The sequence below is a fragment of the Labrus mixtus genome, chromosome 5, assembly GCF_963584025.1.
Source record: "Labrus mixtus chromosome 5, fLabMix1.1, whole genome shotgun sequence".
NCBI classification, from domain to species: Eukaryota; Metazoa; Chordata; class Actinopteri; order Labriformes; family Labridae; genus Labrus; species Labrus mixtus.
The window spans coordinates 14261951-14286363 of NC_083616.1; the positions used below are offsets into that span (position 1 = coordinate 14261951).

Consider the following 24413-nt stretch of genomic DNA (forward strand, 5'->3'; position numbering starts at 1 on the left):
AACATTTACAACTGAGAGACAATTGGTGACATTTTCATCTACGCTGCAGAGGAGCTCATTTGCAAATATTCAATATCCACTCACCACTGAGGAAGTGAGCTCTATATTGAGTTGCAAATGATATATTAGCATGAGGAGTAGGAAAACCAGCCCACAGCCTTTGGTCACCATGTGTTGTTTTGTCTGGGGGGGGGAACATGGCCACTAACTTATTGTTGCCTGCTTGTGTTCGTCCTCGCTTTCATCTTGAGCATCCGACCTACTTATTAAAGCCGTCACAGCTCAGTCGTTGAATTTTAAGAGCAGGGAGAGATAATTATATAATAAGGGAGACACAGTGAGGCTTTGTTTTGGATACTAAGGATGAAAATTACAATGAATTTGTCCTCGCACTGCAATAACACAAACAATGTTTAGTGATAAACAAATATCACACAGCAGGCTATTATTGAATGTCATCTGTTGTTTGACCACCCTCTATACTGCACATGTTTCCTTCCTACGCTGACTCGAATCAGTGATAATTAATCTACGTGGGAAGACATCATTAAGAGCTGAAAAGCTAAATCCAAGCTGACCCATCTCTTCCCACGCTCATGACTGATAATCATGCCTACCACCTTTAACTTAATATTCTCTTACCATCTTTGATTATTGCCTCTCTGTTATGAGAGAAAAGAAAAAGAGGGCGATGACTCATTAAGCAGTCTGCGCTGTCATGCTTCTACTTATTTACTATCACACTCACATGCTCAGACTACGTGTACGCGTGCCTGTGCATACCTTTGTTGAGTGTGCGCGTGCCTGACTGAGTTTGTAATGAGGCTGTGTAATGGGTCTGCCTGAGACTGGAGCGGACAACGCCGGAGGGTATCACAATGTCACAGTGCAGAGTTCCCGTCTCGCAGTTTGCAGACTGTTCTTCTGACAGGCCAGAATATAGTTTGGATTTGTCCTCAGAAAGCTCTTTTAAGGGAAGACTGTTGTTATCAGAGAGTCTTAGACTGGGATCGGGGGGAAGAGGAGGGGGGGAGGGTTAAGATAGATGAAGGACAAAGAGAGAGGGCAGGTAAGGTTATCTCTTAAGGACAAACTATAGAGTGATGGAAAGGAAGAAAATGGAAACAATTAGTTTTTGAAGCCACTGACAAACGAAACGCAGAGTTTCTGCTGGAATACTTTGACGTGAGCCGTGTAAAAGGTTGCTTTTGATCTAGTGATACTTGTTGTGGCTGTTGAATGCAGGGCTGAAGGTTATCTTTCTCATGATAAACTGAATGGCTTTTGCTGTTTTTATACTATTCAGACTAAATAAAAGATTACCTTTAGTATATTAAAATAGATACTTTACCAGAAATGTATAAGATGATTATTTCATAATACTTCAGATACTGAGGCAGAAGCCCCCCAGCCTCTAAATTGAGATTCTCTAACATATCTAAATTTGCTTGTCATTTTCCAAACTACCTGCATTCACTGTATTTCCGCCCCTACCCCAAACCCCCCGTCCCCTTGTCTATAATCGTATTTCAACCCTTAGCTTCACTCAAGCCGATCTTTATTAATATCCATGAATATGATTGCCCATCTTGTTATTTGGCTTCAAAAAAACATTGACACAGAACATCTAAATCGAGGATCATTCAATTAAAGATGAAAGAAATAGAAGAGATGAAAATAATTTGATTGTACAATATAATTAGGCAACAATCATTATTTAATGAATTAAACTGAAAAGAAAGCGTTATTTATTGTTCCTCTATTTTTCATAGGTAAGCGGTCACTAGTTCATAGCTCAGCTTGCAGGTTCTTATATTAACACATGGACACTCAAAAGTGTTGAATCTCACAAGCACATCTTCAAATTCCAACAGCCAACAGATCAGCTCTCAGGCTTTTAGGAAACGATAGGAAACCTACTGTGCCATCTCACCCCCTCCATAAAATGAAATCAAACCAGCATTTGCTGCTCACAAACGCACTTTTCTACACATAAAAGCACTTACATCCTCTATCACAGGCTGTTCACAAATTTCTGTGTCAAAGAAATAGGCGCACTGGGTCGTGTAGGAGGCAGACAGGAGCCACTACAAGACACTCAATCACAAAGTGAGAGCTAAAAATCCATCAACAACCCCAAAAGGTGTCAGTTATACTTTCGCATGGTTGAGATTTTTTTTTTTTTTTTTCTGGCCTTCATGAAGACAGCTTTGAGGTCAACATCAATCATGTGCTCGTCTGTGTGTGTCACAGCCGTTGGCCCCTGGAGTTGTTATGAATCCTAATTCAAGCTGCTATCAGGACATTTCCAGAACCAGGCCAGGGGCTGTTTCCAAGTGACAGAGATGCTGTTCTCACAAAACAACCCAGACATCAGCTACAAGAAAAACACACTCATTCCTTCAGGACATCTAAATACGGCTCATTTCACAGGCACTGTCATATCAAAAGAGGACAAAAACTTCAATAATCTCAAAGAAACATTATCTGTACCGCAACATGTACTGTACTGAGGATTGTACACCGCATTTCATGGATCTGAAATCCATTTAGGAAAAGCAAGCAAGAGGACCAAATGATTGGCTTTTCCAGCCAGAAACTACTGATTTTATTTTGATTAAGTCTGCAAACAAATCACACAAAAACCAATGCAGCTATCATAGCTGGACTGGAGTGTTTTTGTTTTAAATATTACGTAACACAATTCTTAACCTGTATGTGCAATCTTTTTTTGAATAAAACACAAAAGATAAAAACTTGTAAACTGCCATATTTTGATATTTACTGTAGGTTATAAACCTACTCTGGGGGAAGCAGCACCTGTGTAGAGCGTGTACATCACCTACAAACATCACTATACACCATGTCCTAGAGACTGGATGGTTGAATGGAAAAACACGGCCCATGTTTTACATCTGATATATTTAGCATTAGGCTGCGAGTGTGTGAGTGATAGTATAGTCTCCGTGACACAAAAACCTACTTCCCTGTTTCATAAGTGTTCAATATTTTAAAGTACTTCATATGAGCTGAGCAGAAGGAACAACGCAGGAAGGAGGAGGGAAGCGTGACTGAGAAATGAAGGCAGAGTACTCGTGAGTCTCAGGAAAACAGCATCAAATAAAGACAGATGCTTTCTTAGAGAGCCTGTTTCGTTTTCATTAATCGCTTCCTTCATTTAAATGGATGCAAAGATAATGCAACATATTGTAGCCTATTCTGAGGACTGGAACAAATACTTAAGAAACTAAGTAGATTGTTTTTTTTTTAATGTTCAAACATGGATACAAAGATACAACTAAACTGACTGGAGATTACAAATTAGGATGGTCAAAGCTCAGGTTGTTACCATGATATCTATGAGGTGGGCTACTAGAGTCTGGTCAGGATTCAATACCATGGACAGCGACAGTTCCAGTGACTCAATGCAGGAAAACAGGCTGAATGGATCCACTGTCTGCAATACACAATTGGTTGTCCAGCTCAACAACATGATAGAGGATTTGAAGGTTTTACTCACCCTTACGTCATTCCTGAGTTGAACTTTTTTTAATCGTACCATTACTGGACTTCTAATGCCCCTCTCCAAGAACGTGGTGAGCACAGTGTCAAAAGTTTGGAGACCAAGGGAGAAAGCGGCTTGGTGTGCCAAAGTCAGCTGCTGACCTCCGCCTCTTCGTCACATTTATCTCTACTTTCTCAAGTTGCGGCAGTGTCTCAACATTAGCCTCCATACTGGTTGTGCTCACGAATTCCCGCGGGAAATAATTTTCTTATGTCAACCGACTTCGCTAGTTAAGCTTTTAAAGTCAGGTGTGTATCCGTTTCCGGTTAGTTTCACCAAGCCCCTGTGATTTATCGTTTGAGGTTAATTAATGAAATGTAAATAAATGACTGTTTGAATGGCACAATATCCTCAGAGGACTTATAAATGAAGATTTTGATTTGTAAAACAACACTAAATTGGATGTGTGTTTTGATTGCCAGTGTGTAATTCAATTTTTACATAAAGACATTGAATATTAATGAATTATGGATTTTTTACTCTGGACAAAGGAACAGTTTGTAGATTTAGATACTATTTTTAATAAAGTGACTGAAATTTGGTTAAAAAAATAAACTCCCCTGTACAAATGTATAATAGGCCTACAGATATTTTTATTTTTAATGGAAGCATTTAAAACATCTTAGAAATATTTATTTAAAGTAATGAATGACGAAGGTGATTCAATTATTGGAAGGAAATAAATGAATTTGTCTGGATGAGGCAATCTTAAATGTGGGAACTAAAGTTTTAATATTCCAATGTTTTACCCCAAAAACAGGTTAAGATGCAAAGTACTCAATTGGACAGCCAGTAGTAGGCTACATCGATTGATTTGGTTATACTGAAACTGGCTATAGATTAACGCGCTAAAGAAGTTATGTGTTTAGTTAATACAGCCAATCATATATAAATTGCTCTGGCTCGATCAGAAAACCAAGCCGAAGGAATCCCAATGAGAAGAAGAAACATGGTAGGGTTATTGGAGCTCCAGTTGACTCTGAAACCCAAGATACACGAGGTGTTGGAGCTGTGGCAAAGCCCTTTTCTTTAGAAATATCAACAGTGTTTGCATTACCTCCCTAATCAGTTAACAGGTTCTAAAAGAAATTACTGCATATTTATTAACTCGTTTGAATTCATTTCTTCATTGCAAGAACAGCTCAGAGTTTAGTAGGTTATCTTTAGTATCACACATAAACCTACCCCCACTCAATTTTATTTTTAAACAATGTTGTACTCGACACTGGGCTTCTCAGAGTTTGAGAAGCTTACAATTGCTGAGAAATGCACACCAGTTTAAGAGGAGAGGGTTCAGCTCAAATTATATCTGATCCACTAAAATGCTCTTCTGTACAGAATAGGGATCATTTCAAGAAAATGTTAAACTTATATAAGAGACAACATGATGATGACCATTTTCAAACTATTGCTCTCAAAGTGAAAGTGAATTTAGACTATTGCTTTAAAATGCATGGCCTAAATGGCGAGCAGCAAAAAGGAAATGTGCTTTTTGTTACGCTCTATTAGGTTTATAATTAAATGACTTCCAGCTCTTGGCATTCATCTCTTCCATCATTTACTTTCCAAATCAAAATGTGCAGAGACATTTGGTTTATTATGTTTCATATTTTCTTCTTTAATTTGCCAATTTGTAACTTGGAACCGTATAGGCTCTCATTTCAGTAATGACAAGTTGTACACTCACATGATGCTGGATTTCAGGATGAAAAGTGTGACTCCGTGCTATAATCCTTGTTTGGTAGGTAAAGTGTTTAGGTACGATAAAAGTGCATTGTGCACCTTTAGTCTTCTTTTGGATGCACAAATAGACACATGAAAAACTGCAACAGGATAGTAAATGTATCTGCCTGTTTTTGGATGTTGAGTGTTCATTTTGCTGATAAATATAATGCAATATAAAACATCTCCAATCTCATTTCATCTGTGCTTATCTCCCGTCTTCACCTCTCCTTTATTCTAAATCTTCTCCTATCACATATTCCCTCATCACCTTTCACTTGGCCTTACCCTGTATGTCCTCAGCACCTTTACTCCCTCTCACCCCATCATCTCCTGTCACTACTGCTCTGTCTTCTTCCTCTAACCTTATTACATAATATACAAAGAACAGACTGTATATCATACATCTGTGGCTGTAAATGCACAACAAATCACTCCACTGAGAAGATGGTGATATAGTCACTTTGTTTACTGCTGCTGCCCACCTTTTGCATACTGTAAGGAGAATCTGACTAAAGAACAACAGAAGTTTGGATAAGAATAGTAACAACAGGAGGTAAATAGTGGCTCAAGCTGAATGCTAAAACTCTATTTAGCAAAGTGCAATCTCTCTGTGTATTATGTAACTGATGTGGTGAAGTGCTTTGATTTAACTTCAAGATCAATTTCAATGAAGTCATGAATATTTGCTTTCTTTTACCTCTTCAGCAGAGCCCGCTCCACTTGTCTCGGAGACTTAATGGGTAAGTGTGCTTGAATGCTAAATCACTTTTCGACAGCGATCTGGATGGTGCTCAGAAGCGAGTCTGGAATGCTTTGAGTGGGCTTCGATAAAAAGCTTTGCAATAACTGCTTCCACCGAAATGGAATGCACTTGTTGGCTTTAACACATTCTGTGTCTTCCATATTATGTTTATTAACAGTGCTATTAAATACAAGGTCATTTTTTTCTGAAATGGCATGACCTACTCATGGATGTGGTAATCAGGTGACAAGGCTTCCAGACACAAATCTAAACTCTTACCATATTTTTCACGTGACTTTACTGAAAAGTCATTCTTATGCTCAAACATTTAGACCTGTGTGTCATTTTTGTGAATGCAAACCTCACAACTACTCTAGCTGACTGATCCTTTAGCTACTGTCTCTCCTAGGGGAACCCTGACTCAGCATGCTGAGTTGTGTGGGAATTTACTCGCCATGAATCTCCACACTGCTGGTGCCTGATAACCATTTGCCAGCTGGCCCATTTTCATGAAAAGGAAAGGCATGTTGGACCCTTGAGCATGCATGGGACTACTGCAGCAGAGGCAAGGACACTGTGACAGATGGAACGTGAAGCTAGGGGACAGTCCCTATCAATGGAAGAAAACGATGCATGCTGGCAAAAGGAGACTGTAAATGAGTAGACTGTGTAGAAATATCCCTTCAGGGAGTCCTTTACTATGCACAGCCAGGATATATAGCATTGGGTAATAGTAACCTGAAAAAAAAACCCAGAATATTGTTATGTAATCTTGTAATATAGACATATAACATTGGCCGTGTTTGTAGTCACCCAGGCTCCAGGACAGAGTAAAGAAAGCAGCGAACTGGCAAATCGATGAGCACATCACATGATAGGAGAGAGCACATCTCAGCAGCAGCATCATCATAAAACTTATCTCCTTTTCAATTTCCTTTGCAGTGTAGCCCAACCCACTTCCTTATTGAATATAAGACTCTTTAGTTCAACTTGGTAGTATAACACATAATCAACTACGTGCGTTCTTTTACCACATGATGCAGCCTATACTCACAGAATCACTTGCGTTTTTACGCAGCTGCTCATCCTCTCCCAGCACCGCAGCCGGGTCAACCACCAGCTTCTCGAAGCATGCCGACCCGAGAGAGGAGCTCTTCTGCTGGTACATGATCAGCTGAGAGACGGGGAGTTTAGGGCTCCCGTGCGCCGTCAGCTCGGGTTTGCTCCCCGTGGCTCCAGAAGCTGCGCCAAGATGATGTAGCAGAGGCTGCCCGTCGCTGCTGGTGCCCGGGACCGCATCGCTACCAAGAGTCTGGCTATCTCCTTCAAAAGGCGCTGGCGTGGAACATACCAGATTCGGCTGAGACGACGAAAAAACCCGGTCCAACTGTTTCTTTTTCCTCTTAAACATCCATAATCCAGACTCCTTTTTGCTGCCCTCAGCGCCCCCGGTACCGCGACGCTCCGATCCCAGTTTAGGACTGAGCCAGGGCTTGGTTTTCTCCTGGAAATTCTTCCACATCCTCCGCTGATATGACAGAGACTCTTGTCCCTTTGCGGGGCTGTCATCCTTGGGTGCTTTCTGCTCCATGGTGCCTGTGCAGCAGCCAGCCAGCCTGAGCACACTCTGAGTGGTGGAGGGATGTGACAGCTGGGCTCCTGCAGCTCGGGAGCACTTCCACTGATGATCAGTTTAAAGAGCGCCAAGAAGGAGACGCACAGAGTGATGATGAAAGGGGAGTAAGCCTCACAACGAACCTTGTTGAATGCCTCGTTGAAAGCAGTGTATGTGTTTATGACACTGTGCTGCACACTGACGGCATGCAATATCCTCTTGTTTTGAAGACAGGCTCTCTCCTCTCAGCGGCGAAGTTGACACATGCAGTGACTTCTGCAAGATAATTGTCAATAGATGCTCCGTTTAGTTGCAAACCGTCTTTGCGTCCCTGTTCTGTCCAATGAGCTCTACAAGGGTTCAGTCAAACTTCCTCATTAATTGTTATATATTCAAATGCAGAACCCAGGCTGCACCGCGCCTCCCTCTGGCCAACCATCTCACTTGACTGGATAATCTCTGTGCTGGTGATTGCATAATGCAACCCCACAATGCCTCGTGGAGATGTTTATGATTCAGTTGTGCCTTCCCTTGTCACAAGCATCTGAGTTTATCTGTGTGTGGTTTGATATGTGCTGGTGTGTGTTGGGTTATTTAAAGCCTCTGTATTAGCTTTCTCACAGCGGTTACCTTGGTGAATCCAGAACTGACTGCATCCGCCCAAGAACTTGTGTCGTGGATTTATTTTTTCACCTAAACCACTGTAGTCTTGATATCTTCGACCCGTCAAATAGGCCAGGCGTCAGTGAATGCTATCACCCACATGCAGCAGCGAGGAGGCAGCGCTCAACAGCCTCCTCTCTATTTGAGGATGCTGTACTGCTGCTGTGCCGTGGTAGTGTTTGTGTTCTGTGTGTGTATTATAGCTCATTATGTCTTATCCTCTAGCCCTTGCTCCAGTGCTGGCCTGCTCCACATCCCTGCACACTGTGCCCGCTTTCTCAAAAACACAACACACGGACAATAATTACAAGAATGAATGCTTTTCGTAATCTAACTCTACAGACAGCTCACTGAATGATCTTTGACCTGAAAACAGAGACGATGAGTAAATTGCAGTACACATAGAGGTGGTTGTAATGTAATGCATGAATTCACTTTTTCATACAAGAAAGCGAGAGTCAGAGGCGTGTATGCTGCTTGCATTCTTATGAAACACCATATGACCTTGGTTTCACCTGTAGGAGTGATGATTAAAGTTACAAGTGGCTCGGACACAGCCTTCTGTTGCAAGGTTTCAGCCTTGACCATCTAATAATCATAAAATGATCCTTTAGTGTATGCTTTACTTCTATGTTGCCTTTTGTAACATTATTTTATTCATATACACAGTAGATGTGTCTAACATTGATAATACCAAAACATTGAATTGAAAAGTCATTTCCAGGTCTCTGTATCTTAAGTTAGGTGCATGATTTCTCTGCCATCCTACAAAATAAAACACTTGAATTACAAGCAGGAGGGCACTGGCCTGCAACACAGCACACTGCCCTCAACCCCTCAACCCCTCTCTCATTTAAGTAGATGGAGATGTGAGCGTGTGAGCCAGACACTTCCTTTCAGCGACCATCAGCTTTTCTTGTTGGCCAGGGTGGATAACCGATGAGCCTGCAGTGAGCCGGCCTTTCCTCTTAATGATACTACTCCTGCTGATAAGAGATTAATCCACAATGTTTGTGTGGGACAGCGCACACAAATCTGCAACAAAAAAAAATACATCAAAAGAGTCAAATTTCTGTTTTTCAGCTGAAGGCAATTTCAGGGTCTTCAGTGGCAGAACATCTTGACTCATGCGGTGTGATAGTGTAGGATAGGTCTCGCTTAAATGAAATATGACAAGGTCATTTTCACTCCAGGTGCTGAATCATATCTCATGGTTCATTAAGTCAGAGCAACGCTGAATGTTGAATGAGTAGCTAGTGTAACTGAGTGCAATGAAAAGCAGAGGGATGGCTTACAGAGCCTTTTATGATTTCGATGTAGCTTATATTCCCTTAATACCCTTACCCAGTTCATGGAATCATACATTTGCTGTTTTCCAGCATCAGCATGATTCAGTCAGAAATGTTCCCCTTACTGACCAATGACCTGCTTCACTTTAAAGCTGAATGAACGACTCAAATACAAGCTTTTAAGGGACCTTCGTTTACTCTGAACACTCCATGTTTGAAATGTGATTAATGAGTCAGAGATTTGATGTATAAGTGCAGCTACAGCAGAGCAGGACCAACTCAGCTGTTGTGTGAGCAAACGTTTTAGATTGTTATATTGATTCTTAATACCTTATATGATAATGTGCAATTAGAGTAATAGGTAATGTTTGTAGTCTGTGGTCAGGCACATTAAGCTGCTTTAAGGACCGCCCAAGAAGAGCTTCATTGTTCTAGTTCACAAACAAAAGCAAAAGTCCCTTAATTAATGAACACTTTGAACAAGTTATGATAAGATAATTTATTTAATACTTAAATTAAATAAAAAATTCCAATGTACCTGTACTGTCCTGTACCTGTGCAAATGGCAATAAACATCTAATCTCAACTAAAGCCAATGCAAGTGGGTGCCAAGTACAAGACCCCAAATGTAGCCCAAATGTTGAAACAAAAAAGTAATTTTACAGCTTATAATGAAGGGAAAAAGTAAAAAAAACAACAACAACAACATTACATAACTAAACAGTTTTAAGATTTCTGTATGAAGAAATCAACCATCGAGGTCGGACAGGCACTACCTTTAAGGCAGCTTCACGATTTCTCTTTTTACTTTACTGCTGCCGTGAGAACTTCTTATTTTGTGGGCAGGCGAGTTAGTCAGATACATTTAGAGTTTAGGTGAAAGTGCTCTTCGCACTCTATGCTCTGGTTTGCTGAGTTAAGCTGATGAAGTTAAGCAGAGTATAAAACACATTAATCCCACATTACTGTGTTGAAAAAAATGCACAGTGGCAGTTAGGCACACCCAGCTCACTGAAACCACAGTTACCAAGTGTCAACACAAATACGTCAAGATTTCTAGCTGGAGAGAAGATCGGACTTGTGAGTACTCTGAAATGTAAAACAAAACTGAATTACTGTGTTAGATAATGTATATAGAAAAGGGAATATATTTTGTTTCAATGTTGGGGGCAGGGGGGAAACACAATGGAGTAAAATCTATTGTACATTACACTAAAGCTTATGTTGTGCTTTTTCTTTTCAGAGACAAAGAATGTCCCACAAGCCAAAGTTACAGTCTTATAAGAATCACAGCAGGTAACTTCTCAAATATGTGCTTTTATTTATCGTGATGGATTAATGTTGGGTCAGATAATATAACAAAGAGTTAGGTATTTTACCTGCTCTTTTGTAAAGTGTCTTGAGATAACATTTGCTAGGGGTGGCAGTAGCTCAGTCTGTAGGGACTGGGGTTGGGAATCAGAGGGGCGCCAGTTGAAGTCCCAGTGCAGACCAAATATGGAAGTTGGTCTGGTAGCTGGAGAGATGCCAGATCATTTCCTGAGCAATGCCGTGGTGCCCTTGAGCAAGGCAACCCCTCTCCACCACCAGCTCAGGAGTGCCTGACACGTCACTCTGACATCTCTCCATTAGTGCATGTCCATAGGATAATGTTTGTGCATGTGTGTGTTGCATGATTAACCGAGTGTAAAAACCGAATTTCCCGTTGCGGGGATCAATAAAGTAAATCTTAATCTTACAGATGGCACTATACAAATAAAGATTGATTGAATTAATGATGTATTGATTGATTTATAAAATATCAAGTGAAGGGAATATCCCTAAGCACGACTCAAGACTTCTCAACTCTTTTGATCTTCATCCTCCATAACCATGTTTAACCAGCAGATGTAAATTTTCAATACTTTTAAGGCACCACATTATATTTATTAACTTCAGGCAAAACCTGTATTTGATATTTGCGTTCACTTAACTATTGAAAATGTGTTTCAGTAGTTTCATATTTTTCACATTCCTCATAGTTCATTTGGGTCACATATTCTATTCTAAGACAAAGATAAGTTCTTGTCCTGCCACCTGATTGGATCAAATTACGGCCATGGACCGTCAGCGACATAGTTGTGAATCACATTGATCAGATTAATCCTTATTTCACAGCAGCATCAGGCAGTGTGACACAGGCTTAACGGGTCAGGAACAAAGATGAAATGAAAGATCTGATGACCTCCAGTGACCTCAGGGCATAAAAGCTAATTGAATCGCCTCTGTGTTATTCTTCTGGGTCAACCTGTGATAGTGTATTTTATCACCTTAATCTATCACCCTGTGCCTCCAGTGTGAAAGAAATTAACTTGACCTTATTTACAGCACAAATCCCTCTATTACCAAAATCAATATTAATGAGCTTCCTAGCTTTACAGACTCAGAGCTTGCTTTTTCTGTTCCTGCTTTCTTCCTGTTTCAGGTCTGATGTATTGGCAGGTGGTTTTAGCGGTCAGGAGATGACACTGGCGGTGTTGCTGGAGCAGGCTTTCAGGATCAAAGACGAGGTGGCAGCAGGGCTCCAGTCCACCAGAGGCTCCCTGCAGATGGAGGCAATGTCCTGCAGACTCCTGGAGAATCACATACTGACTGTGACTCGCATTGTGAAGCATCTTAGCAAAGACATACAGGTATACAAGTGGGAAGAAAGTAAGATTCGTGGAAAAAGTCTCATTACATGGATAAAATCTTTTCCCATCTGTGTAGTTTCTCTTTTCTCTCTCCTTCTCTGGTTTTCTTTCCCCGGTCACCCTTTTATCTGCCTCCCTTTCTTCTAGTCTCTTTTGATGTGCAGCACACACCCGCGCTCACGACCACAAACTCACAGCTGATTTGATTACACCTGATAGAATGGTGCAGCAGAGCCGGCCCGAGTCCTCCTCAACTGTAGCCTTTAGAGATTTTGTCTGTATAAGCAGAAGACGTGGGATGTACACAGTATGTGGTTGAATACATACTGCAAGTCAAGCACCCGCTAACCTAAAAACAGCAGTTAGAAGAAATGCTGTGAAGTGTTACTGTGAAATTAGATTCCAGCAACAACTTCACTGCCGTTTACAAACAGTGAGTAAGAAAGAAATAATACTTGAGCGCAACAAAATGGGCCATTAATGTGATTAGATGCTGTCATTATCTGAAATGTGACATACATTTCTAAGAGCAATTCTGTACATGAAGAAGTGATAAGTTAAGGATGTGAAGTGGATATGCTGCTCAATCAGATCAAATAATCATCCACTGTCAATTTTCACACAGATGATAAGCCAGAGGGTTCTGTCTTTGATGTTGGGTTATCACAGATAGGCCTACTTAGCATACAGCCTATATATTGATCATACATGCACCGGTGGTGAGGTGACGATTAACCAATCGTTTATCAAATTAAATTCACCTCTGCTCAGCCACATAAGCCCAACATGAAGCTACGTCCAAAAAAAAGAAGCTAGAATGAGTTACATTAACATTAACACAGTGAGATTCAGACTCATCAGACATGATTTGAAGTAGAATATGTGGAATAGCTACATGGCCCAAAGAAACAGTACCAGTGGAAAGTGATCACTCTGGTCCTGATAATGCAGCTTATTCACCTAGTAGTCTCACCTATCATGTATTTTAACTATCATCAATAAAGGTATATGTGACTCTTTGTTTCTTGGGAATTGGATTGTGGTGCTTTCTGATCACAAACGTTTTGGAACTTCTGCCCTAACATAAAGTTGCAAAACATTTTTCTCATTGTTCTGAACAGGCCCTGGAGGGACGGATCACAGAGCGGGACTTGATCACCTCTGGAACAACAAAGGCTATTCAAGAACTGGATCAGAAGAACACAGCAGGCATTGGGGACCTGAGAGGAAGAGTAGCCAGGTACTCGATACATTTTTAGCCAATAAAGAGTGTTAGGAAAGGTTCAAATGTATTGAGCCACTATCACCATGGGCATCAGGTCAGGATGCATGAATCCAGCCAGGAAACTTCTGTTATGGTTGACAAGGTTTATTTCTTCAAATTGAAGTCAAAGCGGTTCAATGAAGGGGGGAAACAAAAACACACATGGGATATTTCACACATCAGTACTGGACTGCCGCCCCATGTGAAGGTCAATAGGAGTGAATGCAAAGGATTGCAGTCTCTGTCTGTCTATTTATTTTATTTGCTGATATCATGCTTGTTTATCTCTTTTGTCGGCCTCACAACTTCCTATCCGAAACCTTCGACCGTCACACATGCACACATTATTTCCTCCTCACCAGTGTAAAGGTTCAAGGTTTGAACAAACTCCGGATTCTTATCAACACTTGCTTATTATTTTGTGTCTTTGCAGGTTGTGCTTATTACAACAGATTGGATTGCTGAAGAGAGGATGACGTTTTTTTCTGTTGCTCTGCCTCAAAGGGCCTGAATAAGAATTGGGTTTTTTTCTGTGTTGCTGAATTCCTTTAATAGCTCCACTTGCATGAGGTATAGTCTAATACTAAACAAACAGATTTAAAGTCTAATAGAGGCCGTAGAATAAATGAACCTACTCTGTCTAATGACCTCTCAAATGTCGCTCATAAATAGTTAAGTGCCAGTGGTTTTTGATGAGCTGTGCTGGTTTGTGAAGCTCTTTATGGACAGGATGAAGTGGTCTATGGGGAAATAACCCAGATTTCACACTGGACATCTTAACAATTAGCAGCTGAAATTTATTGTAATCTCATACACTTTTTTTCACAATTATTATATTGACATACAGGCACAGTGAACCTGATGGGGTTGGAAATGCTTAGTAGTGAGTGTTTCTTAAATCCAGTTAAGGAAGGAAGAGAGCTGTCTTGCAATGCTGATAAAGAGCAAGGTCATACCTATTACATAAACTGAACTGAAAGGACGGGGAAACAAGATGTTGAATGTGAAACGCTGTTAAGTATTTCTCCAGAATCTGCTGAGTATCCTTGGTGATAAACTACTTATTTAATAGGCTGCCACATTTGACCTACTTGTGGACTTTACAGTAACTTCTACGGGGACTTTAAGTAATTTATCAACGGATATAAACACGTATCCACTGGATTTTCAGTATTATGGGATACACTGCTGAGCATTAAGAATACCTTCTTTTGGCTCCCATTGATGATGGTAGCTTCTTTCTTTTCTATCTGCCTGTCTGTTGACTATGTGAAATGTGCATGATTTTTAGTGCACTTCCACTGTTTCTACAGACTTTCCCCTATCTCACCGTCTTCACACCTTTCTTAACTCCATCTCATCCCACTCTTCTCATTCATTGGTTCCCCCTCTGCTTCCTCACCTATTATCTCAGGTGTGATGCCAGCATCGCCAAGCTGAGCGCTGACGGGAACTCGGGGGAGTGGCAGCTGAATAGACTACAGCATGAGGTGGCAGGGGTCAAGTCAGCTGTGGACGGACGACTCAAAGAGCTGAAGGCCAAGGTAAGAGGCGTTGATTAAGTGCCTGGAAAAGAAAAGAACATGCGGCAGATGAAATGTAAAGCAGCAGTTTAGCTTAAGTCCAAAATATCGACAAAGCAGCTTGACACCAGTGGCAAAAAGACAATTGATGATGAAGATTGACGAATATTCGGGTCAATAAATATTGTTTTAACTTTGAATAGACCATAGTTCTTCGGATTGGTATCAGTTTAGTGGGTTGTCAGTTTGGACCGAGCAAGAAGGCAAGAATGTTTCAATGTTTTAGCCAAGCGGCAACCCTTGAGTGTTAAAGACTCAAGCAAATGCAGAAGTGCAAAAAAATGCAGTCCCTCATGTGTTCACTTGAGGCTGGCTTCAAAAGCCAGGGAATCCGCATCATGTTAAAATTCCCATTTTCATTGCAGAAATAAACATGTTTACAGCCTGGTTCTAAAAACGGTTAAAGGCCTGCTTCAGCTCCGCATCTTAGTTTGAAGCTTGGTTTACTGAAAGTAAGTTTGAGACAGCATTTCCAATATGGTGACAGCCATCAATAGGCTTCAATAGTCCGCAGAGACCAATGGGTGACAACAGTGAGACAACGTCAATGTTTTGTAGTCTATTGTTGTAATAGTTTTCACTGGTTTGTCTGGCAACAAATGAAAAGAGGAACAAAAGATTGTGTCTAGATATGATTCTGAACCATCATTCAAATCTAACAGATAAACTACAATCAAGAATGTTTAACATGCAAATCTAGATATAAGGATACAACCAAACCAAAACAATTAAACAATTCAGAAAACAATTAACAAGTTACCTACTGCTTTTGTATTTTAAACAAGAGGATACTTACTACAAAAACACAGCATTCTGGTTTTAAGGCCAGCTTTGCCTAATTACTGATTTAAAGCCCTACGAGCATGGCTGTTAACTTTTAATCTTGTTGTTAAATACATGAAAGTATACTATATTTCACAAACAAGCTAAATGTACAACAAGCCTGGCCTTTGGCCCAAAAAAAACATAAACAGTGTAGAGCCGCTGCAGTCTTAAATCATAGGTAATGGGCTCTATTTTGGGAATTGTTAGATATAAAGGAAAGAGGGATGACTCTATTTTGAATTGCTACTTGCATAAAGGAAATAATAATCTGACAATAGAAACCAGACATGTAATTGACTGAATAGACTTGTCAGTCTGTTTTTTTCATGTGATTGAGTTTACTTCTGCAGAGTGAGACAGGCCTTATACAGGAAACTCAGCGGTGCAACAATAACCACAGATTCTGAAAGAAGGAAATGAGATGTGAAATGGTTTCAAACAGGAACATCAAGTAAAAACCGCCCAATATTTACACCCCTTTCAGTCCCATTCCTTTTATACAGCAAAAATACATAAAAACACTAAAACCCTGGATTAGGACACACACGTCACATAATGCTCTCCGTCACTTTACTCCATCTTAAGCTGACCCAAACCGCCGTCGACAAACACTCTCCTTGATTCAGCGTACGCTCTGTTCTGCTGGTAACACACAGGAAGGGGTAAATCATGGTGATGGCAGCACATTAGATGTGGAGCACTGGTCAAGCAGGTACCATAAAGATAATTGAAATAGTAGAGAAAGTGGGTCACTGCTGATACTCCGAGTCCCCTGACTGGTGCAGAGGCTCAGTCTGCTCGTCTCAGCAGAAACCTCAAAGGTTAAAGATCATCTCATGGAGGCGGCAACACATGATCCTCCGGCGTCAAATTACAGCATGTGTGTGTTGGATTTCTTTTTTCCTCCAGTTCTATCATGACCTGGGGAGACTGGAGGCCTCAGTGTCAGAGCATTATCATGGTCAAAAGAGCGACATGTCTGATCTGCAGGCACAACTCAAACAACTAGAAGACAGGTACGTTTATTAAATGAAGAGTAAACAGAACGCATGCACACTGCAACAGCACATCCTCCAAATCTATCCGAATATTATAAATGATTAAATAATGAATTATAATTATGAGAACTATGTTTTCAGGGAAACATTCAAATACTAATAGCTTTAATATAATATTTGTATGAAACTGTTTTTCTAGAATAATTGGCTTAAAGTTAAGTTTGCCCTGTAAGTGGACGTAACATGTCATTGCATCTAAACTGTAGTTTCTTCTAGATCATTCCAAGGTAAGATAAGATAAGATAAGACTTTATTGTCCGTTTGCACAGAAATGTGTCTTGCATTACAAGCTCCGAGATCCTCTCATCACAATCAAATCACACTCAAAAGACAAATATAAAAACAACATAAGCCGCATTCAAAATCACATTTCAGGACATGAATACATAAATAATGTTAAATAATGTTAGGAGATTGTCCATTAGAAAATGTGAGTGTGCTCACAGTCCATGTGCAGCTCAGGTCAGGTACATTAGTGATTGGGAATGTGTGGGCTGCATTCTATATGACGTATGCTGCTTGTGTCTGAGACGTTTATATACCATCACTTAGTCTGACTTTGCTTTCTGCACGGCTCCTCAAGCAATTTACTTTTTAAGTTCCCTTCGTCTCTCTGCCCAGACCCACATAATAAAGAGAAATCTATGTGCAACTAATTGGTTTTTCAAATTATTTCACCACTCCTAACTCTCTGCAGTTTCAAGCTGTGCATTTCTGAACCACAGCTGTCTCAAAATATTGATGCCAGAGGCACAGTAAAGCTGTTAGTTGAGTTGATTTACAAACTTATCAGCAGCATACACAAAATGAATTATGTAGTTTTACCACGGGGCAAAGTAGCACAGAAACAAGAACATGTATAAAAATTGATGGAAAGTAAAGCTGTGTTTCTGAAACAGGTAAAAAAGTGGAGGAAAAAACACTCTCCAAGATTATTTATTTCATCCACCATTCCAGAAACGACCATAAATACAACAATCCTTTCATAGTTCCAAACTCATTGCTGTTTTTTATTAGGTCCACAGGGGACGCTCATGAGATGTTGCATCCTCATCGTTCCTATTTATCATCTAGGGTCAAATCCTTTTCAGTTCTGAAACCAATTTTGTCATGCTATAAGATACACAGTGGCAACTTTTCTAGGTACCAACTTCAGAGCAGTATTAAGGGCCCAAAAACCTCAAGATGTTTTGATCAAATGAATTCCAATATCTGAAGTCTTAAAGAGTTTAAGTCCCCATATTTAAAACCTATTGTATTTTTAAATGTATTCCTATCCTGTCACATCAGACAATAAAAAGGTGCAAAGTCATTGGTAGTTTAAAAGTCAAGATCGCACCTTTAAAATCTTTTTTTCTAAAATCTATCAGTTGCCAGTTTGTGTCTCAGTAATTGACAAGAACTCCTGCCTTGGCAGCAATTTGACTCCTAACAAAAGAACAAAATCCTTCTGGAGATCAAGTTTCAGACTCAAGAAGAAAAAGAAGAGAAACACAATGGACACTCTGACAATAGGAAGATGTTTGACCTTCATGGAGGCAGGCAGGCAGACTCTGAAAACTCCTCCAACACTCCCAAACCAGCCGTCCTGTTGTCTCGTATACACACAGCCTGACAACTGTTACCATTAGTCACATGGATGAGATGTCACACACATACAGTCCTGCCATGTGCCTCAATGATTTTCTCCTTTAAGGATAATTTCTTAGATTTAAAGAATGAAGGGAAAGAAGGTCAATTGAGTTGAAGTGCCAATATGTTTTTGTATACAGCGGAAAATCTCACCCTGGAGAGAAATTCATAGAACAGCACAAGACAGCACCCACACTGTACTACAGCCTGATACAGTGTGGGTTGTATACTACGATACAGCCCACACAATATTCATCTAAGCATGGCCTGGTTTGCACTTTTTATCACAGACATTTTTATATTGTTTACCCAGTGGGCTTTGTGAGTAATGTGAGACACTAACAGCTATACAGATGGCAAACTCATGAGGTCAGAATCAAGTGATTCTCACTGTCAGTATAGATACAGTATATGCAGCATGATTCTAACATGTTTTTTTCTTTGAATCCTAAGTGAATGCTTTTTTTTTTCAGTCAAAGTTTTCTGTACAATTTAAAAAGATCTTAATCATTCTGAACAAATTCAAAAAGACACACACTCTTACAAATATATGCTTACCGAAGCACATCTTTGTGGGTGACATGTACTTTCTGCTATCTGGTTGTCTGAATGTGAGTCTCACATAAAGTAGCAACCTCCAACAGCAACAGCTTCCTGCTTGCTGAGGCTGATATCACGTTGACCACAAAAATGTAACCATATTGCTGACGAATCTGCCCATAGTTAACAAGGACACAATGCCATCTATAAATATTGATTTATAATTAACATAATAATAATAATACTAATACAGATATATAAGTAGAGAGGGTAGGAGATGACAAAGTATTTGCAAGGGAAAAGTACACTTTCTTTTTAAGTAGAACCATCCCCAAATTTCTAATTCTATTTCATCTGTTGCTACATATTTCAAAATTACTCTTTTTCCCCCGATGGCTTTGCAGGATCTCCAACGGCTTAAAGGAGGCAAAAGAGCAAACAGATTCACTAAGGAAGTGGACAGAACAGCAGCTCGACACATCTGCCCAGCACTGCACTCAACAGCAGGACAAAATGGTACTACAAGAACCACAGTTTATACAAGAACTTTTTGTTCACAATAGGGTTTTTATGTTTATGTCACCTTCTTTCAGATTCAGATTGTGCGAGAGATTGCTTGTTTGTGTACTGTGTTGAACTGTGCAGGTTTGAGTCACACTGAGCTGTGACTCAGCAGGAAAAAAAAAAGTGTTGCTTAACATTACAGAACATTAGTATATGAAAGGGAATACAATTAGGAACTATTAGCAATACTAATAAAAAAGCAACCATAATAAAGACTATAAAATGTGTGAACAATTACAAACAATAAATCAAACTAATACTTGATGAATATAAATGTACAGTCGTAGTAAATACACATGGTAGCATATACTGTATAACTTGCTTTTGAAGAAGTTGCTTTTTTCTCCTTCTTTGTTTGTACTGTACTTCTCTCTTTCATTTAATGGGAATTTCAAAACGCATTTGTACAAATATTGATTTTTTTCCTTCTATCCTTTATCATTGCTCAAATCTTTTTGGCTCTTTTTTCTTTCTTTACAGCCCCCCTTTTTCTGTTTCAGGCCACAGAAAGACTCAGAAATGCTTTGCAGATGCTGTAAGACTTCTCTGTTACAGTTATATATTAAAAGTTGAATGGTTACATTTTAAAGGGCTGATTTAAATCAGGGTTTAAATGCTGATTCAAGGTAGGTAACACAGTGTAAAGGATAAATAAGTGATTGTAATGTATGATCTTTCTGTGTGTGTTTTATGTGTGAAGAGAGAATCTGCGTCTAGATTATGTGACCGGCTGCGTGCTCTTGAGGCCCGTGTAGATCTGTGTGAGACCCAGAAGGACCAGATCCACCAAAGACAGGCAGAGCAGATGAAACGCTGTGAAAACGTCCTCAGTAAAAGAATGACCTCAGTGGAGAGCGGCCTTCATCAGGAGCTGCAGCTGCTCAAACAGGAATATCACAAAGGTGGGGGATCATTGTGACTGGCTGTCATCAGAGAGAAAACAAAAAAACATGTGTTCGCTAACATTGACCATATACGTCAAGGAAAAATGCACATGCTGAAAATGTTCACATAAGAGCCAGAAAAAGATAGACGGATATATAAGTCATACACTGAAGTGACCCGACTGCTTGATTAATATGATAATTATTTTTTGCTCACAAGCGAGATGCTTAATATCCTTTTACATGACAGTGGTCAATGACGTGATGATGACATCTTTAATTAAACATGAGAAGAATTAAATTATGATATTAGAAAGGGCTGCAGAGCACACATAAAAAAGGGAGTTGATTTGCCAAATTCAGATTCTTTTTAACTCACCAGTCATGGGTTTTTCTGTTTAATACTTACGCTAATAACAATGTGGATAAGGTGTAAAAAAGAATGTGCACTTTTTTTTGAACGCTTCAGAATTTTATGTTGGAAACACTTGAAAATGTTTGACTCTGTTTACCCTTAGTGACCTCACACACCCGGGGTGTAGAGACATGAGAAGTACCCATAGTATTCACAAAGCCTCCTAAATACTAAGAGTTGCTCCGAGTGAAAAATTCAAAGAAGATTCTTAGAATCATGACATTTTCTAGAGAGCACTTTTTTCTCCATTCTTTTGGGCAATGAAAATGGCAATGGGTTCTCCATGCCTCCTCACTGGGATAACAGTTTATGTCCCTTCCTGTCTCAAAGTTGTTCCTAGATCACTCCTAGCTAAAATTCTCAGAACGTTTGTGAAAACTGGCCCTGTGTCACAATTCAAAGACAAAATAAGCCCAAATGCAAGACTCCGTTCGGTAGCAGCAGTCCTTACTGAAAAATAATACAAGGAGACAAAACATCCAAAATCCAGGCTAGGTCAAAAGAAACTCTAGAAAGCTAAGGCTACGCACTGAGGCAATCGGGCAGAGGGTTAGTGAAAGTGAACTAATATGAGAGCTAATCAAGCAATAAGGGAACAGGTGTGTGAGGGGAATGAGAGGGGGAGAATCTATGGGCAGAGAGAGAGGCAGGCATGTGGGAGTGGAGCAGTCTGAAATGACAGAAGAGTTTGAAAACTGCAGAAACTAACAAAACTGAACACAAGAGTAATGGAATCAAGAAACAAAGTCAAACCGTGACGCCTGTACAAAGCAGAGACTTTAAAGAAGGTCCAGTCAATTGTAGCAGATCACAGTCAGCCTTTGTTTACAGAGTTGATGTTGCTTCCATCTGGATTCAGATTAAGTCTGCCAGCCTGCAGGACAAAGAGACCCATTGTCCAGACCCATTGTCCAGACTGTATACAACAGTCTATGGTCTTGGTTGCCATTGGATTTTTAAATAAGAAATGTGTGTGTGTGTGTGGGGGCGGGGGTGCATTTGTTGTCCATTGGACTTTTACTTATTTTGGTATCTTTTCATGTTGTTGTATTGTTAGCTGGATGAATGTATGTTTTACTGCTGACTGCCAAACAAATTGTCTTCTAACAGGGATAATGAAGAGAACCATGAACCTTGTGGAACCTGGTCAGAACAAGGCCTTTGGCTACACGGGCCAGGTTCACAGTCATGAATCTACCAGTCACATGCTAACTAACACAAGCTCTTTAATACAACATTTTTTTATTTATAGCCATGTTCAATTATATGGGTGTGTGATTTAAAGCTTCTTTATGGACCTGCCACACAGAATAAACCACACAAAGACTAGTGCTGCAGCTCAGCTCTGCCTTTGCACCAAGCTGCTGTTGGCAATCATCCCCATATCACTGCTGTGCCAACTGGACACTCTTTTCCCAGGAGCCCTGGGCTCTTCGCTCAACTTCTCTCAATTTCCAGCTTTTGTTCAATCATAGATAAAAAGAGATGAGCCAAGGCCTCCTTTAGTAAATAAAGTCAGCGGTGAACTACTATGAATCACCACTCAGCTGCCGATCTCAGTGAGAGAGAGCCATCGCTCTATTTTAAGAATGGGATGAAAAGATAGAACGAGAGGGTGATAAAGGGGCGACAGCAGTACATAATTGATGAGTGTCGTAAATATGCTTTTCAAGAGGCAGGTCATCCGACTGACAGAGAGGGAGAGATTTAATATCCCATCAGAGGAAAGTTCATCTTTACACCACAGTTCACAGCCTCAGAATATGACTTCTTAGTCAATGCAATACTGAAAAATCTTTCTATTTTAGGCTGCTGTTCAGAACTACCCGAGGAAGTCATGATAACTGATGATGAGGAGCAGAGAGAGCTTTAAGTAGATACAAGAAAAGAGACAGCAAGGGTTTTAAGAGAGAGAAAAACACATACTTATTTATATAAATAAACCCAAAAGAGCATCCTAAATTATAGTAGTTTAATTAATTTATTTAATAATTTATTAATTTTATTTATTTATTTTAATTTTAAAATCATGTGTTTACAAAGTGCTTTGGATGGATGGACTTGAGCTTGCAATAACCACTGGCATCGTTTTATCTATAAAGCCCTTACTGGAAAGCTTCCATCATATATCACCTCCTTGTTACATCTGAACCCTGGTCCATTCTTAAGAGAGAGAGGCTGCTTCTCCAGGTTCCTCATGCCAGGACTGACCTGGGGAAAACTGCTTTTAGTGTTAGCGCTGCAAACTCCTAGAATATTTTACAACAGGACCTGAATTTGAGCACTTTTATCCCTTATGGACACTTTAGAAATGTTATTTTTAACCGCCCAATACCTGACTGTAACTGTTTTATTTGATTTTAATTGCTGACTTATCACTGTAGTAATTTCAAGCTTTTAAATTAGTTTAGTGTATATATTTTATTTTGTTCTTATTTCTCTTTTATTGATTTTATTTTCTGTAGTAGCTTCATCTCATTTCTCGTTGTTTATCATTTATGTATGTTTTCTCCGCATCGTTGTAAATGAGGGTCGCCCTCAATGATCTCTCCGAGAACTTAAATAAAGGTTGATGATGATTGTGTAGTACCACTCAAAGTACTTTTACACCACTGGTTACACTTACCCATGCACACTATTCTCACACTGATGGCAGAGGCTGCTATGTAAAGGGTCCATACATCGTAGATGTGTACATGCTAAACTCAGTACCAATATATCACATCAATCAACCAATCAATCAATCAATCAGCAGCTATCATCATGATTCTGTCTGCTGATCCTTTGCACACTCTACCTCTCTTTTCCCCAGGCTTCCTGTCCATGCATGATGCCATCGAGTCCCTGATGCAGATAGGTGACATCAAGTCCCGCCTTAACAAGGAGAAGCTTCAGAAGGCTTTAAGGCACAACCACAGCAAAGTGCAGGCAGAGCTTGATGACCTTTGACAGTCAACTAATGAGGAGCGACTGATGAGGGCTCGACTTTCAGAGGAGTACTAAATGTTTTATTCTAGGAGTTGCAGATATGGTTAAATTAGATCATACAGAAATCAGATAGATTATCAAGCAAATTTGAAAGTTGCCTACAGTTTATCTCTCTCTTTTTTACTTTAAGATATAAACAATGTGTCATAAATTGAAATTTGATGAGAGAACACTAATTAGTTTACACAACAAGAATGTCAATGTTTTAGATAGATACAAATGTTTTAAATGGGAAAGTTCTGTAACGTGACTGAAATGCAGCATATGTGAAAATGTTACAAATTCTTCTCTACAATATAACAGCTGATCACCTGTAATTGCTTGTTTCACTAAACCAGTTTCACGGACTGCTTGCTGTATTAAGTGCTTTATGTGTGGTATCCTCGCAC

At 39.8% G+C, this 24413-nt stretch overlaps 2 protein-coding genes across 7 annotated transcripts in view; one reads left to right on the forward strand and one right to left on the reverse strand.

Moving 5' to 3' along the window:
- mctp1a (multiple C2 domains, transmembrane 1a) overlaps positions 1-7990 on the reverse strand; it is a 229893-nt gene extending 221903 nt beyond the window's left edge. For all 6 annotated transcript variants that reach the window (XM_061037961.1, XM_061037960.1, XM_061037959.1 and 3 more), the window contains exon 1: positions 7087-7990. In XM_061037961.1, coding sequence (XP_060893944.1) covers positions 7087-7623 — 537 coding nt within the window. In that variant the 5' untranslated portion in view covers positions 7624-7990. The remainder of the gene's footprint in view (positions 1-7086) is intronic.
- A 2211-nt stretch (positions 7991-10201) lies between these two features.
- fam81b (family with sequence similarity 81 member B) lies at positions 10202-24372 on the forward strand. The gene is made up of 8 exons (XM_061037968.1): positions 10202-10895; positions 12064-12271; positions 13393-13511; positions 14950-15079; positions 16853-16959; positions 19578-19689; positions 20438-20639; positions 23849-24372. Exons 1-8 carry the CDS (start codon positions 10852-10854, stop codon positions 23983-23985), a joined length of 1059 nt encoding a protein of 352 aa, XP_060893951.1. The 5' UTR covers positions 10202-10851; the 3' UTR covers positions 23986-24372.
- The last annotated feature ends 41 nt before the right edge of the window (positions 24373-24413 follow it).

Bases quoted from the DNA above. Each gene is read 5' to 3' on its own strand.
- fam81b (XM_061037968.1), top strand. From the start codon at position 10,852: ATGTCCCACAAGCCAAAGTTACAGTCTTATAAGAATCACAGCAG. The intron at 15,080-16,852 runs GTAAGAGGCGTT...TTTTTCCTCCAG, and splicing joins TCAAAGAGCTGAAGGCCAAG to TTCTATCATGACCTGGGGAG. The intron at 20,640-23,848 runs GTGGGGGATCAT...TCTTTTCCCCAG, and splicing joins CAAACAGGAATATCACAAAG to GCTTCCTGTCCATGCATGAT.